The 19,133-nt window shown below is 35.1% G+C and overlaps 1 protein-coding gene across 2 annotated transcripts in view; it reads right to left on the bottom strand.

Moving 5' to 3' along the window:
* Positions 1-4,451: 4,451 nt before the first annotated feature.
* The window catches only part of LOC135084676 (GTP cyclohydrolase 1), a 31,863-nt gene continuing 17,181 nt past the window's right edge, over positions 4,452-19,133 (bottom strand). The window contains exons 2-7 of one of the 2 annotated variants that reach the window (XM_063979449.1): positions 14,804-15,101; positions 12,546-12,653; positions 11,236-11,337; positions 9,311-9,476; positions 7,263-7,379; positions 4,452-6,060 (exon numbers count right to left, since the gene is read on the bottom strand). In XM_063979449.1, coding sequence (XP_063835519.1) covers positions 5,931-6,060; positions 7,263-7,379; positions 9,311-9,476; positions 11,236-11,337; positions 12,546-12,653; positions 14,804-15,056 — 876 coding nt within the window. In that variant the 5' untranslated portion in view covers positions 15,057-15,101 and the 3' untranslated portion in view covers positions 4,452-5,930. The remainder of the gene's footprint in view (positions 6,061-7,262; positions 7,380-9,310; positions 9,477-11,235; positions 11,338-12,545; positions 12,654-14,803; positions 15,102-19,133) is intronic. The other variant, XM_063979450.1, reaches the window with a different exon arrangement.

The following is a 19,133-nucleotide window of genomic DNA, read 5'->3' as shown; positions in this document are numbered from 1 at the left end:
TTTTGAATTTTACCAGATTTAAACAATGTTCTCGGGATATGATGTCAATAGTATCAACAGCGCCTCGACAAGCTCAAAATGTCTTCTCTCAGCGACCGTAGACTTCTTTTAAGCATGTGTTTTTTGCACAAGCTTTTGAATGGTCAGGTGAGGTGTAGCAGTCTCCTTCAGCGTATCTGCCTCTCCATACCATACAGATATCCTAGACAAATAATCACCAAGATTTTCAAGATACCGGCTACGAAAACCAATTTGGGTCGTCAATCTTCTATGTACAGACTCCTTAATGACTACAACACACTGCAGAGCAAGGTTCGGGATTTAGATTGATTATTTTACGATAAGCACCCTAAATTTAAAGATAAATTGCATAAGCACTTAAGTTCTGCGATGTAGGGCACACTTTTTTTTGTTATTATTGTTTTTTTTTTAGTTTAGCGAGTCGCTTTTGTATTCGTTTTAAATCTCTTAAATAATATGTAATTTAAAAGAAAACCGTCTGAATGTTGTGCTTACCCTTAAGTGACATATATATCAGAAATGTTATCTTCATAAATGTTAATCATAAGAGTATAATATATTATATGTTGTTGGTATGCCATATAAATAAATAAATAAATAATAAATAAATAGTAATGTTATGCATTATAAAGTTTCAATTGCATAACTCTTTGGATTTTAGACCACAGAGGTGTGTAGAGTTAGAAACTTGAGATCTGATTATTTATTTATAGTGTGAGCCATGAAATGGTCTAAATCTTGGCTACATTTTACATAAAAATATATTTCGTAGGATTTTATTATCATTCAGACCTTTGACACTGAATCGATTATTTTTTTATACTTAGATTTACCTGTTTTTTAACCGTCAGACAAAATATCACCTTGTTATGACGTGACTATGAAATACAGTGTTAGTCACGTTAAAGTGTACATAATAATATGAAAATAGATGAAACTAGACCTATTTTTATCGACAAATAAGAGGTCAAAAATTTTTTGAATAAAAACCACCGGTTATAGGGGCATTTTTTAGAGAAATTTATTAAATAACCAAAAAAACACGAATTTAAAAGCAGATTTTTTTCAAAAAGTATCATTTTTTATTATTTGTTGGCCTTTTTTGTGTATTTTATGTATTTTTTTAGTATTACCTGTTATTTAGCATTATTATACTGTTTTTATTTTATCAGGATATACCTTTTAGTTTAAAAGTTATTACGTTTTCTTTACAATAAGTAATTGGAAGAAAAAAAATTCTATAAAAAATTAAAAAAAAAACTTTTGTCGTTAAAAGTAGGTACTAAATAAAATTAAAAATTAAACTGTTTCTATAACGGCCATTCTCAGATGAGCTAGTTTTTGCGTGTCCGGGCTGTTAAATCGTTAAAAATGACAAATTAGAGACATGCAAGTATTTTTATACGTTACTTAACAACCCCATCCAGTTGTGCATTAAATCATAGGCCTCTATTTTAAGTATTTGTGACTTAATTAATTTCATGAACCTCTATTCTCTAATTACCGTGACGCGTCCGCACACCGACTTAATGTTAAAACTTGGCTGTAATTTTTATGTCGTATAGATTTGGTTTACTCCATTCAACATTTTAAAGAGTACAAAAGATTGTCTTACGCATAGCAAAATATCTATTCAATAGAACCATTCTGTAAATAATTAGAATTAAAAAACTGCTTGTCCGAGCGAAAGTCCTAATTCCCGTGACGTTTTCTGTTTTTGGGCACACAAGCCTAAATAATAATATTTGACACATCATTTACGCGCGCGGCGCGAGCCCTTAGTTAGTTCTAAGACCTATTAGCAAGTAGACGTCTATTGCGTTGGCGTACCGTCGATGAATTGCGTAAGAGTATAATTACCATATCTTTGGTTTTCTATTTTTCTATTTACCATGTCCTTATTTTTATACTCGATTTTTGAAGGTAGATCCACGTTGTTAATTTAAATAGATTCAGTACTTTGGCCTTCATACGTTGTAGTAAGACAGTATTTGCATACGCTGAAGATTTTGGAAATTTTGAAGAAAAACTATCGTTTTATAATTTCCATGTACTAATTACCGTATATTTATAATCACCGTTGTATGAAATTATTACCTACAAATTGCACTCACGACTGAATAAGTATGATGATAAAATATGAAATATACCTAGACTTTTGCATAACAACTGTACGGACTTTTCTTCCAATCTGACAATCAAAATTTAAAAAAACTTTCGTTAGAGTAACCTCGGAATAGATTCGATTTCATGACGAATGTTCAGCTTCAGTTGCTGCATGGTTGTTGGATTTAAGAGTATATTATTAACCCACAAAAAGAAGTTACCTGGAGTGAAATCGGGTCTTTCTGATGGCCAGGAGATGTCACCCCTGCATGAAACATGTCTCGTACCAGATATTTATTTTTACTATTAGTATAATTGATATTAACATCTTAAATAATTAATTAATTCTAATATAATACCATTAACATCTATCCATAATACCTACCTTTGCCCTAAGAAGATGAGATTTTCCAACAGTAACACTTACCTGGCGTGATCACATTAAGAACAACAGAGAACAAATCAACAGACAATGTGACTTTTCAAGGCAAGAGTGTATAGGCACTTTGTACCATCCAAAACTGCATCCTACCTGCTTTGTTATGCATAGAAAAAACTTCGTGATATGCAATGGGTACTGGACAGAAGAAGCTTGGAGAACAAACTATATACAAATGGATCCTAAAACCCATGTAAACATGGCATCGACTTAGTCTCGCAAATGTAGAAATACTTTAACGTTTTCAAAATAAAGTTTTAAAAATCTTGAGCTGTGCACCTTGGTTTACAAAGTCCACTGAAGTGATACCAAACGTCAAAGAGGGTGTGGAAAATCCTGTAAAACCAAAGACTAGACCTTCATGCAATCTATTTGCTGCATCCCTTCTAAATTCTAAGAATTCTGCATTTAGGCTCAGGAGAAAGCGAATAGCATCAACCTGAAAACTTATTGTAAAAGAATCGAGGTGACAAATCATGGGATATGCTGAGCTGGAACTGTCATTATTAAAAATTCAATTTAATCTGATAATGGGTGATGGCTGATCGCAGATAGATTAAAAAGAGGAAAAATCACTTAAATCATTAATAAATTTTTCGATATATGCATATCCGAAAAATCAAATTTGTGAGATCTCCTGATCCATTATCTGTACGTTAAATCTTTTGTACCACATTGAAATCAAATAAATGATGATTAAGATTCTGATGAAATGTGACACGTAGCCCCTTCTGGCCGAAACTAAGTGTTCCTGTTATAGCCTCGATTATTGCAGTATACTGAAAATATCTTGATACAATAAATAATAGAAATTAGTGTTTTCCTTTTTTCAAAGGGTTATTAAGTGTACCTACAGCGTTTTTTATGACGCTATATATTTATAATATACAAATTTATCAATGCAAGATTTGTTTTCTTGCTATTTTACATATTTTTTCTAATTACCGTTAGATTAAGTATTAGCCTTATCTAATTACCGTGACCATAAAATTTTTGGGTCTCATTTACGCGAAAACCGCTTGGAATAATTTGACGCCTTAACGATTGTTTAATTCGTACTTTTCATGTGTTTCATATTTAAATGCGTTTAAGTCAATTAAGCCAAATTTCAAAAATGTGGTAATTAGGCTGAGAACGCCTAATCGTGAGAATGACCGATAAAATGAAAACTAATTCAATTTGCTAATTTATTCAGTCAAGTTCTTCGATATTTTGTATAGTTTTCGAGATAGCTCTTCAAAGTTTTGTAAAACATAAACATTTCTGCCTCACATTTTCAAATTATGAGGAAACAAGCTGCCGCTGCTGGGTGGAGTTTCATAAATTCCTTTCTTAGCGGATGGCTACGTCATAACATCTACCTGCATGTCAAATTTCAGCCCGATCCGTCCAGTGGTTTGGGCTGTGCGTTGATAGATCACTATGTCAGTCAGTCAGTCAGTCACCTTTGAGTTATTATATTTAGATAGTTGCCAATTTACTATTAGACGACAATTTTAGGTACTTTTTGATGATCAAAGAATAAAGGGCGAGTCATAAGTTTTGATGTTTCACGCATTGATAGTGGCTGACTTAGTAATTCAGAGGACAATTATATGTAGATTTTTAGAGGACAAAAATGCTATTAAAAAGAAGCCGGTTCAATTTACACCCTTTAAAATTAACTTAGACCATTCTTAAGATTCGGTAGTATTAATTTGTTTGTTAATATGAATTTGTTTTTCATCAAGGCACGAAAATCTTCACCAAAACTTTTTCTAATTTATTAAAGTGCTTAAAACTAGTTTCTGGTTAAAACATGAACTAATCATTTTATACTTTGTATTTATATACTTACAAAGTACAACAAAGCAAACACAGAACATAGCATGAAATAAAAAAACCATTTCAACTTAAAATAAAAACTTTTATTCATAAAATCAGATAACTATCCGAGTTACACATTTTATAAAGATTACATAAACATATCAAAAATCTTATTTTCACAATTTAGCAGCTAAGGCAACGTTATGGTACAATCATTAATAAAATGATTTACACAAAAATATCATAAAAAGGATTTTCACAAAAATGTCTAGCGTCAGCCATGTCGCTTGAGATTTTTGTTAAAAAAAATTTGGTCCTCAAAAAATTAATCTAATTTTTTTTGTTAAAAGTCTAAGTGAATGACGCTCCTTGTACTGGTCTCTTAACAAATGTAAATCAGTTTTTTTTTGGACAATGCAGTAGATTTGGGCAATATATTTCTACCACATTCACCAAAAATCGCAATAAAATTTATTTATCATAAAATATAATTTGTATTGTTAAGTAAATATTTTAATTTACACAATATAATTTTTATCTGTTCGTGTAAATTCATAAAACTTTTATATTTCTGAGCGTAAAAGAGAAAAAGCTCATTGCAAAGCTTTGCTAAATAAAATATATAATTGCAAAATAATAATATTAAAATAATATTAACAACTAAGGCAGTTTTGATTCCTTTAGGTATACTTATTAATTATATTATTTTATAAAAAATACTGTGTGTGGAAAGGAATGTATTTTATTGTTAATTATATTCGATTTTGTCTCAAAATATTAAAAATAAAATAAATAAGTTTCAGAGTATGTTCAATATTTTCAAAGTGATTAACTAATAAATATAAAATTCGAGAAAAATAACAATTTGGCACCCCCTCCATAGGCCATTTTGTTTTTATTTATTTACTTAGGCTTACGCCATATTTATTTAGGAAAAAGCTGCATTAAACTATAATTTAAAATTAAATAAAAATGTGTTCTTGAGAGTTATTTTTCAATGCTCTGTTTAAAATTAATTCAATAACACAATGTGGCTTTTCAGACAAACAAAAAAACTTTGTACTAAATAACATAGCCTTCAAATGTATGTTGATTTTCTAATCTGAATTCTTAGCAGTTGAAATTATGTCGTTATATCAAATTACAGTATTTGTAAATTGTTTGCTTGAATAATATTTTTAAACACAAGTCTCTTTTTATACAAAGCAACTTTAACAATCTGGTTAACGTAACCGCACTCTTATTAATGTAAAAGTGCTAGTTTAGTAGCTAGATGCATTTTACATAAATTGCAGTTCCAATAATGAACGTTGAACTGATCATCCTTATCAAAAAGACTGTATTGGCAAACATTATTCATAAAAATGCCTAAAAAGAACTCTAAAATTGAAGAAAACACTAAAAAAATAACAAAAAAGAAAGAAAAACAAAGAAAAAATGGGAAAATAAAAAAAACAAAAGAAAAAACGGGAAAAATACAAAAAAAGACAAAAGAAAACAGAAAAAAAACAAAAGACCATCGAAAAACAACTGCGGACGAACACAAACAGCGTCGGGCTCACTTCGTGTGGACCAAGTTGAGGAACTCCTCCCTCGTCTTGGGGTCGTCGCGGAAGACTCCGAGCATGGTTGACGTCACAGTCTTGCTGTTGATCTTCTGAACCCCTCGCATCACCATGCACATGTGCCTGGAAAGACGGGATAATCAACTTAACGAAATTTTAAGTTTAATAATAAATAAATAAATATCCTTGGACATTTTACACTGCGCTTCTAGTCCCAAACTAAGCAAAGCTTGTAAAATATGGGTACTAGACAACGGATATAAACATATTAAAATACTTTTTTTTTGTAAATACATACATAGAAAACACCCAGTCCAATACAATCAAATAATTATGTTCATGCACACAAATGTTTGTACTGTGCGGGAATCGAACCCGCTACCTCCGGAATAGTAGTCCGTTTCGAATCACTACACCAAACGGCCGACAGTTTAGGCTTGATCATAACTGTATCCTTAAAATTTGCCTCCTGTCCTTTAAGTACTCCTACGCTATTGGGTACGGGTAGTACCCAACGTTAAGTATATACGTTTTGGGGCGCTTTTACCAGCTGACCGAATATCACCGAGCTCTTAGGGGAGGAGTATTTTGTACTTACGCGGCTTAGGAAGACCGCTTAAAAGATGGAAGATGACATCCAGCAACAAGCTGGAATAAACTAGATGCAAGTGGCCAGGGACACGGGACTATTCCCACCTCTCTTTCCCACCACTGCAACTCCTGTGTAGCCAGGATCTACAGCTTGACCGCCATAAAAACCCAACCAATGAAGGTCAAGTTTGTCCAGGGGAAAGTTAAACTGTCATTGGACCCGCAACGAAATTAATCAGAAGAACATAGGAGGAGTTCGAAATTAAGGTTCGACTTCCCTCCATTGCAAAACAGATGACAGGTGACAAACAAAGGTTTAAAACCTTTAAGAAAAGATTATGCACCACTGACAATAAATATCAATTAAGTGGCCAGGGACAGAAGTCGGTGGAAGGTTGAAGAGGAGGCCTATGCTCGAAGACGAACCCCTAAGGCTGCTATAGACACTTATACAGGGTGTTAGGTAAATGGGTATATGAGCCGAGACTAGCCCATGTTAACATAGGCATATAAATGGTATGGTGAAGTCAGAAAATTGATATCTTCATTTTAATTATTTTATTTTTCATACAAATCTGATTTTATAAAATTTATTTTGTATGAAAATTAAAAAAAATAAAATGATGATATCAAATTTCTGACTTCACCATACCATTTATATGCCCATGTTAACATGGGCTAGTGTCGGCTCATATACCCATTTACCTAACACCCTGTATAGATTTTATACTTACACTCCTTCAATGACGACGGCGACGCCCGCTGGACGGACGGCTTGGGTGACCGCGATGGCGATCTGTTTGGTCAGGCGCTCCTGCACTTGAAGGCGCCGGGAGAAAATCTCGACGATCCTGTGGGAAGATTGGATAGGATTAGCATTTTAAATACAAACTAGCTGACCCGGCGAACTTTGTTCCGCCTTAATGGCAATAAATAAGCAGACTTTTTTTTATTTCGAACGGGATAAAAAGTATCCTATGTCCTTCTCCTGGCTCTAAACTACCTCCCTGACAATTTTCAGCTAAATCGGTTCAGCCGTTCTTGAGTTATAAGTGGTGTAACTAACACGACTTTCTTTTATATGTATAGATAGACTAGCGACCTACCCCGCTTCGCACAGGTGCTACTGCTATGTATACATTAAACCTTCCTCTTGAATCACTCTATCTATTAAAAAAACTACATCATAATCCGTTGTGTAGTTTTAAAGATCTAAGCATACATAGGGACAGACATCAGACAACGAGTTTGTTTTATACTATGTAGTGATTAGTACTATCCCTCGCCTCGTGGTAAGCTAAAATTCTTGTGTTACGATACGAGTGTTTTCACCACAATAGCTCAGCGGCGGGATTCGAACCCACGTTCCTCGGATCTCGAGTCGGCCAGCCTGACACCGACACCATTGGACTATTGGCCTATTGGGGACCTATTGGGGACCCGACATCGACACCATTGGACTATTGTCCCTCCCTCACCTATTGGGGACCTATGATGCGCAGGCGTCATTGGCCGAGCCTATGACACTTGCCGGGTAGGACTGAATTCTTTTTCTTGTCGTGTCGACAACAAACCTACACAGTGTCAGCCCAAAACTCCGCCACAAGAGTGGCGTTGTCAGCAGCATTCATTAAATCCTCCTGCGTGCAGTTGTTTGGGCACGCAGGGCACGACATTAAGGCTGGGTTGCACCATCTTACTTTAACTTTGACGAACGTCAAAAACCTGTCAAATCTCATACAAAAGACACCGGTAATCGTCATAGTTACGGTCAAAGTTAGGTGGTGCAACTCAGCCTTAGTAGTTCATCGACTGGTAAAAAAAACCACATTTGCACTCCAAGTTTGAGCCATCCAAGAATCCCTACTTGAACAGATTGGACTGAATAATAACAACTGTCTACAGCATTTTTGCGCACGGGTTATGCATAGCTTATTTTTATTGCTTTAATACCTAGAAATAAGAATAACAACAAAAAATTGTTCTGAATTTGCTTTTATGTGTAAAAAATAGAAAAATTCATATTAATGAATGTATGAAACATGAACATAGAGATGATTTAATTTGTTGCCAAATATATTTTTTTCTTTCTTTCTTCCATTCTTTCTAATTATTAAAACATACCAAACATCCATTTAAGATTCATTCTCACAAGAGAAAATTTAAAATAGAGTCCAAATATTTATTAAAAATGAAAAGTTCTAATCTCCTCTCATGTTCCATAGAAGATTTTTCTCATAAAAATGCTTTCAGTATACTGGCCTTGGTAACGTCGTCTTTCAAATCCCACTATATTTTGATGACAGCGTGCCCCTTGTTCTTGCGAATAAGCCCCCATAATTATCTATAAATATACCCCAATGAGAATGGTACGTGCATATTTAGATACATTCGACTATGAAGATGGAAAATTCAAATCGCTATAACTTCTTAAAAAGCAAATATTTTCGATTTGTAATCGCACTTTTTTATATAAATTTGCTTATATAATCAGAATATAATAAGTAAAATCCAAGCGCAAAAAAAAATTTTTTTTTGTTGACCGGTGTAACGTTTAGTAACACAAAATCATTAAAAATAACACCTAGCTATGTTCTTTCCACTTGGCATTAGCACAAATAAACCTGAAGAGGACAGGAGGCTTTGATGAGAGCTGCTGACAACGCCACCCTCGTGGCGGAGTTTTGGGCTGACACTGTGTAGGTTTGTTGTCGACACGAAAAGAAGAAGAACCTAAAGAGGTTTGATTGCCCAAACGAAAGAAGGAGAAGAATTTCCTTACCTAGCCAGCTTGCTGAGCCCCAAGATCTTGCCCTGGGGCAGATACCCGATGGACACCTTCCCGTAGAAGGGGACCAGATGGTGCTCACACATGGAGAACATCTCAATATCTTTCACGACCACCATCTCATCGGTGTCCTCGTCGAAGATGGCGTTGTTCAGGACCTCTGCAAGAAAAGACAATAATAAATAAATCTATACTATCTATACACTATACCACTGGTGGTCCCTGGAGGCATTCCAAGTGGTCCACGAAGTGCACTTGCACACCTTGGTCAAAACCACTTTTAACAGATTTTTGCAGTCAAAATGGTCCCCTCATGACTTAAAGGTTAAGAACCACTGCTATATACTAATATTATACGAGTAAATGCGAAAGTAACTCTGTCTGTCTGTCTGTCTTGCTTTCACGCCTAAACCACTGAACCGATTTTGATGAAATTTGGCATAGAGATAGTTTGAGTCCCGGGAAAGGACATAGGATAGTTTTTATCCCGGTTTTTGAAACAAGGACGCGTGCGATAAAGTTTAAGAACGCTAGTAGTAAATATCTTTGGTAAACAGACAGCGCCATATAGCACCAAAGTAAGCAACTAATATGCTTGTGTTATGGGTGCTGCTTGCAGGTGCTAGCTTAACGGATATACTACATAAATTCTTTTTTTTAAAACTTTATTCTATAAAAGCGAAAGGTCACTGATTGACTGACTCACTCACTCATGACGAAATCTCAGAAACTACAAGTGCTACAACGTCAATATTTTTTGAGAATTTAATTTATAACCAAAAGTAGAATCTTATATCATATTCGCATGTAAAATTATTGTTGATCCAAAAATTATTCAAAGCAAGGCCCAATTAAAATTGGTCTATTAAAGTCCAGACAAGTATTAATGAATGTGATTGGCTGTCAATCAGAAATTACATTTAGTGGTCCTATCAATAACCTTTTATAGGCCAATCATTTTAATCACTGATCCAGAACTTCGCATGTTTAACGACGAACTGGTTAATAAATAAGCTTTAACCATGTCATTGCCATAGCAATCAAATCATGGCTACTGAGTTGATTTACAGTTTTTATAGTTTACACATTTTGCTACCAAAGTCTACATAATTTATCTTCACTATTTCCGTTGGGAGGGTTTTTTTGAGACGTACATTTATGTATTACTAGCTTTCCGCCCGCGGCTTCGCCCGCGTGGAATTTTGTCTATCACAGAAAAACAATATCGCGCGCGTATTTGCTCACACCGTTTAGACCTACCCTGGACTACGACAAACATTTTAAAACCAAAATCAGCTCAATCGGCCCAGCCGTTCTCGAGATTTAATCAGACTAACGAACATCAATTCATTTTTATTTATATAGATAGATAGATAACAACAAACATTTCGAATTCCTCCCAAGTTCTTCTGATTAATTTCGTTGCAGGTCCAATGACAGTTTAACTTTCCCCCGGGACAAACTTGACCTTCACTAGTTGGGTTTTTATTGGCGGCCAAGCTGTAGATCCTGGCGACACAGGAGTTGCAGCGGTGGAAACGAGAAATGGGAATAGTCACGTTATAACGATCTAGCTTGATCTAAGTCCACCTGGCTAGCTACCACCATTTTACCTTAGTCTGTCGTCGCAACAACAATGTTAACAGCATTTTGTTTTCCGGCAGTTGGAATAAGATAGCCAGTTCCTCTGTGGTTAAGGATTCTGAGTGAAGCTCACTTCCACCTTCGGCCTGATAATCACTTTCCATCAGGTGAGATTTTTGTCTCCCGGCAGTTGGAGGTAATATAGCCAGTTCCTCTGTGGTTGAGGATTCCTGGTGAAGCTCGCTTCCACCTTCGGCCTGATCGTCACTTTACATCAGGTGACCTGCTGTTGACCTGTGTCAAGAGGATAAAAAAACGATGGAAGAACTACATACCTTCCAAACTCTGGTCGTAGCCCTTGGTGAAGAAAAGCATGGCTTTAGCTGCTCTTTCTGGGGTCTTCAGGAGTCCTTGCCTCTCTGGGTCCTCTCCCAATCCTGGAAGATATACAGGTTTTGATTTAGTGATAGTTAAAGATGAGTTTTGTCAGTTTTACAGAGAGGGAAAGGTAAATATTGCTCTAGAATGCTATGGGTAAACCCAAAATTGTATTAATTTTGGGTATTTAATTTAATTTGATGAGTCGTAAATAGAGAGGTCACGTGTGCTAGAACTTAAAAACTCAGATTATTTGGAAATAGGTATAGTAAATGACTTGTGATATAGTGTGTTGGCTAGCGTAAGGGGTGTAGGCCAAATCTTCCATTATTGGTAAATTAAAGAGTCGTGTTTCTGTAGTGCTGATTAATGACCTAATGATGATAATAAACTTTGTACTGTATGGTCATTGATCAGATCATTGAGGAGGTCTACATTCAGCAGGGGACGTATATGAGTGAGTTGATGATGATGAAGTGTATGTCCTCAATTTGTTGGTGGTAGAGCAAACTTTAAGGGACTTATGCCCGTTTTCACCATCAATACCAAAATTTTAAGTGCCCCTATGAAAACAAAATTTCTGTTATTTGTTACCTAGGAGTTACTTAAAAATTAGGGATTGATTGTGAAAACGGGTATGAGTACCCTGAAAAGGCCTCAATCGTCATCACCAATCACCATTATCATTTTAGCCACAGGCCGTCCACGTAGGCCTCCCTGAATGACTTCCAGATTGGCCGATTGGTAGCGGCCTGCATAGACATACACCAGTGCCTGAGGTATGTGATTGTGAGTGGTACAGGAGGATGTTTTTGAGGCGTCAAACGTCAGCGAGATGCTTATATGCTTCAGATGTGTATGCTCTGTCACGTCATATGTCAATGTCACTTCTCCCGTGCCGCTCCCTTAGCTCAGGCACTAACTGAGTTAACTGCTAGACCTGTCGTCGTTTCAGCCAAATGACGTCCACTGCTGGACAAAGGCCTCCCCCAAGGTTTTCCACAATGAACGGTCCTGCGCTGCTCGCATCCAGGCTCTTCCCGCGACCTTTACCAGATCGTCGGTCCACCTAGTAGGAGGCCTGCCCACGCTACATCTTCCAGCCCGTGGTCGCCACTCGAGAACTTTCCTGCCCCAACGGCCATCGTCTCTACGAGCTATGTGCCCCACCCACTGCCACTTGATTTTAGCAATTCTGCGAGCTATGTCGGTTACTTTGGTTCTCCTGCGGATCTACGAGTATAATAAAGAATTTTAATTTATTTACCTGTGAGTAGCAGTCTGTAAGAGTTGGCCATGTCAGGGAGCAGAGCCTCTCTGGTGGGTGGTCTGTGGTCCAGCTCCAGGTCATGGTGGAATGTGCAGTTCTCGTGGCCTGAGGACAAGGGGAAATATACAATTAGAGTTGGTTTCTATAAATATTCCTTGGACATCTTCATATACCCCAAACATAGCAAAGAAAATACATTATACAATATAGGTACATTTTTTTTTGTATTATGCGGTATTCAAATCCGCACAACATCTGTCATAATTAATAGTCATTTACGTAAAAACCAGGTCAGGCTGATGTATACCATAATGCCTATTTATACTTTATAAAAGTTAAAATTAAAACCTACATACTCGTAATATAACATTATTTCTTGGAACTAAATTCTTCATTAATTTTAATAAACTTATTTTTCTAACTACACTCAATAAAGATCACTATAATCCGGGCCTTTTCAAGGCAAGAGTGAATAGGCACTTTACGAGGCAGATATTTTGTACCATCCTAGACAGCATCTCACTTAATATCAGGTGCGATTGCGGTCAAATACGAGTACCTGCTTATTTTCTGCATAAAAAATCTCTCGTGCCACTTCGTCATTAAGGTCATCAAAGTAGTAAAACCAATTAAGTATAACAGCAAAACTAAATAGCAATAAAATTTGATTATGATTATTGCCCAATCTCTATGCAAACCACAGAGCTATCAACGTTTATATGTTTTTATTTCGACTAGAGTTATTTATAGGTTGGTAAACTTAATTTTATTTTATTGTAAAGTCCAAAAGGGCAATTTTGTATGGTATTAGATTAGCTACATCATGTCTGCCCTGAGTGCCCAAGCAACTGGACTCAGGAGGATTTGATGAGTGCTGCTGACAACGCCACTCTTGTGGCGGAGTTTTGGGCTGACTCTGTGTAGGTTTGCTGTCGACACGAAAAGAAAGAAGCTACGTCATAGCAGCCCAAATCCTTCATTTGCCTTTGGTTTTGAGGGTCGTGCTCCTGCAGTGGAGACTGAATGACCTGATGATGATAGTACGTACACCTTAGATCAGTGGTTCCCAAAGTTCCCTGGGCTACGACTTATCTAATACAAGTTCTCAATCTCGGGACCCATAGGAAATTTCGCCCGCTGCCCAGCGGTTGGATCGGTAGGGTGGTGTGTAGTTACAGGCAGGGCCCACTCAATGTTCGCTCGCGACCCACCACTGGGTCGCGACCCATAGTTTGGGTAACCCTGCCTTTGATTATTCCAAAGCATGCAACAGGTAATTCTAGTATCTTTGCTACTTAAAAATAACGTGATTATTACCAATTATATTACCTACAATTAACACCTTCGTGAACTTCAAAAGAGGTCAGAATTATGTTGTTTCGACACGATATTACACAATATTGTATAAATCATTTGATCCCTTGAGATTATGTAATTAAACTGGAACTTTTCAACATGGAACCAACTATGAAATCACGGAAACATGTTATGATTTCCTATGCTTTATTGTTTAAGTTCGATTAAAATTAATTTTAAATACTTATTTATTATATAATTTCGCTGTAACAAAATATGTTAGTTCCATTATACCTTGTATTGTAGGTAATGTACGTATTCTGTGAAGTTATTCAACATAATGTTTCTAAACTATAGTTACTATAGAATAATAGTTAAAACAGATAAAAAGAAAACAGATTAACTAGCATTACGTTAATGTATTTAACGTGTTATAAAAATCAACTCAGGCTAAAGACTAAAGATGTCATCTATCATAAAAGTTAGGCAAAATAACTTTTTAAAAAAATAAAACCGACTTCAAATGCGTGAACACAAAAAAAAACTAAAAATTGAAAATATTGGGTATAAAAAAGTTCATCCCCAATTTTCCACCCTTGGGGGTGAAATATTTTCTTCAAATTCGCATGAAACCACCCTTTTGATAATACCTATTCAACAAAAAAATAATCGTTCAAATTGATTTATAATCGGCGGAGATATTGCGTATAAAAAAGTTCATCCCCAATTTTCCACCCTTGGGGGTTTTTTTTTCTATTATTAAATTTAAATGGGACCACCCTTGAGGTATTACCTATACGCAGAAAAAAGATTTGTTCAAATCGGTTCATAATTGGCGGAGTTATCGCGTAACAAACATAGAAAAAAAAAAAAAAACATACGGGTCGAATTGAGAACCTCCTCCTTTTTTGAAGTCGGTTGATAATGCGAACCACACAAACTGGAAAAAAAATACAAACCAGGTGTCGTAGAAGTTCTTGGGGTCATGGGCGTTCCTGGCACCTCAAGCTCACTCTCTGCATCAGTCAGGTGGAAGTTCTTCAAAGCCTCCGGCGTCTTCTTGTATTTGCCCACGAAAGATTTTCCCGCGTTCTGGTTCTCGACGCCATTTTCTTTTTCCTCCGAAATTGAATTTCGAATGGAACGCGAGCTCACCCGGCGGATTAGGGAAGACGGCGGCACTACTGGTTCATCTTTTCCGTTGACCGACATTTTTATTTATCCAGTTTTGAATTCGAATTTTGAGTTGGTCTGTTCCTAAAATTTTAGTTTTTTTTTACTGATGAAATAGGTTAGGTTTATTACAATGTATAATTTATACTGACGTTCGATATGGGCGATTGGTTGGACAGCAATAACAATTTGTCGCATTTGACCTATCTCTTCGGAGGTTATCAAGTAATTGGCGAACATTAAAGATACTGTGCCTAATTGATAAGGTAATTACAGTTCACAATTTCTAATGTTATGCAATGTAGTAGAAGTATATCAGTTAGACGTTACACAATATTTAATCATTTTAGTTCTGTCTTAGTTAATTTATACAGGGTGGAAACGATAAGCGATCTCACTCGATTATTTCTAAATTATACAAGATATCGAAAAACTGGGTACTGATCCTGAAAGTGCTTTACGAGCTATATCAAACGGTAGGTATCATTAATACGCTGGAAAATAAACTGGATCTATTAGAAAAGTAAATGTTTTCAGCTTCCATACATTTTAGTAAATGACATTTTCATAATGTTTTCATGAATGCTCCTTTTTCCCTAGAGTTTCAGTAAAGATTTGGCGCTGTGGCACTTTACTCATTCTTTAATTCAAAAAATATTAGTCAGAACCAAGTTCATGATTTGGTTTAAATATTTAATCACTAGCAATGATCTTGAAATTATGTTCAGAAACGAGTTTGAAACGTCATGCAGGCATTAAATTGATCTTGAAACTATATTTAAATGTATATCCGTACTTACTAATATTATAAATACGAAATTAAGTCGGTCTACTACTGAACCGACTTGGATGAAATTTAATAAAGAATACAATCATTATTCTTCCCAGCACTATTGTCCCGAACTCTACCACTGCGGCGTGTATTATTACTTAAAAATACAGGGACGGGTAAAAGCGCTTTTGCCTATTTGCAGAAACTCATAAGTGACTTTTGTCACTTTTTATAATTTGAGATCCAGGGAAAAATCTTTTTCAATCGGGACGCACGCTTTCTAAGACAGACCGAAATAGACTCGGCCCAAAACAGGATACTTTCGATCCTAGTTTTAAAGGACACATGAAATCACATCTTTGAAATGAAATTAAATATTTATTCAGTACTTAGGTCCTTTTCCTTACACACGTCCCAATATTGCTTGCCCTACCACCACTTCGGGATATCATTAGGGCTGGCTTTCTGTGACAGTCTGAAATTCACTCAGGTCAAGAAAAACTAAAGATACCGGGTTTTGTAAAGATTAAGATTAAGTAAGATCGAAATTACCCGGGCGAAAAACCTGGGATAGTTTTTATCCCGGTTTTTAAAAGGACACTCAGGGATCAAGATTTTCCTGACTAAAATAAACACGGGACAAAACAGGATAGTTTTTATCCCGGTTCAAGAAGGGGGACATGCGCGATAAAGTAAAGTCTTTCAGTGACAAACCGTGTTTACGGTTCAAAAACATAGGATGATAGTTTTTATCCCGGTTTTTTAAAGTTTTTGTGACAGACCAATATTAATACGGAGCAAGCCGCGGGCTAAGACTAGTATTATAAATTAGGCCTTAAACATTAAAACAGCTTGTGTGAGCTATTGAATTAATAAATAAACTCGATCGCAGTCGGCCGTGTGCTAACTGGTTGGGAGCCTTGATATTGACTGTGACCTAGTTTAAAGCTTCCTGGTGGCCGAGGTTTAGGGTTCTGCAGGTGGATTGGTGAACCTTTTAAAGATTTTATCAAAAAAAATTTTAGTTAAAAAAGTTTTTGGTAAAATCTGAAAAGAGCCCTTAATGATCCATACTGATGCTATAAATAGGAAAGTAACTGACTTTTGTTACCGTAACCGTAATCGAAACCGATTCAAAAGTTTCGGATAAAGGTGGAGTCTAAATCTTTATACTGTTTAATATCATATTATTACTTGTCTGACATTCCCTGGCACCAAATAATATCCCCGCCTGTTTTACATTTATTATAGGTATCGTCATAGTACCTACGTACATAGGTACATAAAGTGGCTATAGGTCGCGCAGCATCTTGCTATTTGAATTTTACATTTTTATAATTCTAATAGCCGTAACCGAAATTATCCGAAACTTTCGGATTATCCGAAATGATTTCATATTCGTAACCGTAACCGAAACCGATAAAATATTATTCTAATATCCGTAACCGTATCCATAACCGAATATCCTGAACATCCCTGGTTGATTATAATATTAGGTTAAAATTTAACAACATGATTATAGAACTCTTCTTTACTTCTCTTTATAAGTCCTACTATATTTTTGACCTTGAAGGTATTTTTGTTACATTAATCAATACGGAACCCTCACAGCAAATGTGATTTGGTGTTGCCAGTTCTCGTTAACTGTTACACAGCATTCTTTGTTATCTTGCCTTTGATGAGGTAATTAACGAAACTGGATTGATTTGTTTCTTCTGGTTGTAATTAAAATTAAAGGTTGATTTTGAGTTTTTGGCCCATTTATTGTCCCGAAGCAGTGGTAGGGTTAATACTGGGACATGTAAAAACCAAACTTGCAAAAATAAAATAAGTTTTAAGAGTTTTTTTATGTGATGTTTATAATGTGTTTTTTATAAAAAAAAAAAAAACTACAAAATGGATTTTGATGCAACTCTACACTCATGTAGCTATCATAGAGACCATTAATACTACTAATATGAATGCAAAAGTTTTTATTTGGATGTCTTTGTGTTTATTACTCTTTCTTGCAAAAACTACTGAACGGATTTTGATACAACTTTACACAGTATACTCAGAATAATAACATTAAACTAAATAATAATTCTAACTGAATTTCATACGGGCGAAGTCGATGGTATACATTAACAAAGTCGCTCATCTTATTTGTAGGATTTTTTGCAAGATTATAAACTATTTATAACCCAGATATATCGTGAATTTTAATTGGAAATACCTAGATATTACTTATTATAATACTACTTATCATATTAATTGAAGTTTTGTATAAAAAGTTAAGAGTTATTGCTATGAGAAATAGACACGAAAAAATGGAATGACCAAACAGCTACTAATTGATATTTAGATTTCTTAATTAATTAGGTTTTTATTATGGGCATAACTAGTTTTATCTATTATATTTTTATTATACTTGTGACTTTTTACTCAACTGCGCCAGAAGGAGTGTTAAGTTTTTTGGTGAAAATATTTTATTGTGCTGAAAATTCTTCTATCGATTGGTTTAAACAATTATCATTTTAAATAAATAATCAGTCAATCTTAGATTTACGATCTATCGATTTTGTATGGATTAAAGACTGTGTTTATATTATATTTAAATACTTACAAACATTTGTTATTTTGAAATTGACAAAATATAAAATTGAATTCAGGACTTTAGTAAAGTTTTTTTATACAGCTAATCTTCGAATTACTGTTTCGACTATTTAAACAAAACCCAGATGACTTTCTCTCCAATTAAAATTTGAGACACCATGTATAATTTGACAGTGACACTGTTGACGTACGTGATCTAGATACGAATTATTAAAATTCTTATAGTGTGATGTAAAATTACCCGTTTGTGGTAAAAGTGCGACACACTTTCTGTTGGCTTTCTTTTAGTTTCTTTTAATTATTTTGTCCTTGTATACAGGATGTTTTGAATTGTGGTCATTTTTTGAGGCAAGGCAAAATCAGCATTGGCCAATTTATTGTCCCGAAGCAGTGGTAGGGTTAATACTGGGACGTGTAAAAGTGATTTTTAAAAACTTTATTATAAAAATAAAATGAGTTTTATGAGTTTTTAAAAATGATAAGTAAAATGGGAGATTTTAAAGGCGATACTTTGTTTGGATTTGGATCTAAAATGCGAGTAATAAATAAATGATTTTATTTGAAAAACAAAATGTATCACTTTTAGTAAGGAAAAACATTTGCTTGCCAAAACATTTTACAAATTAGACTGTTTACTACATTTAATATTATGTACTTAAGTATAGCCTTTTAGCATTAACATTATGTTTGTAGGTATTGCTTGCCATTATTAACTTACTAGCTTTTGCCCGCGGCTTTGTACGACATAT

Source organism: Ostrinia nubilalis, chromosome 26 (genome assembly GCF_963855985.1).
Source record: "Ostrinia nubilalis chromosome 26, ilOstNubi1.1, whole genome shotgun sequence".
Classification (NCBI taxonomy): Eukaryota; Metazoa; Arthropoda; class Insecta; order Lepidoptera; family Crambidae; genus Ostrinia; species Ostrinia nubilalis.
This window is presented reverse-complemented; position numbering and strand designations above follow the sequence as displayed.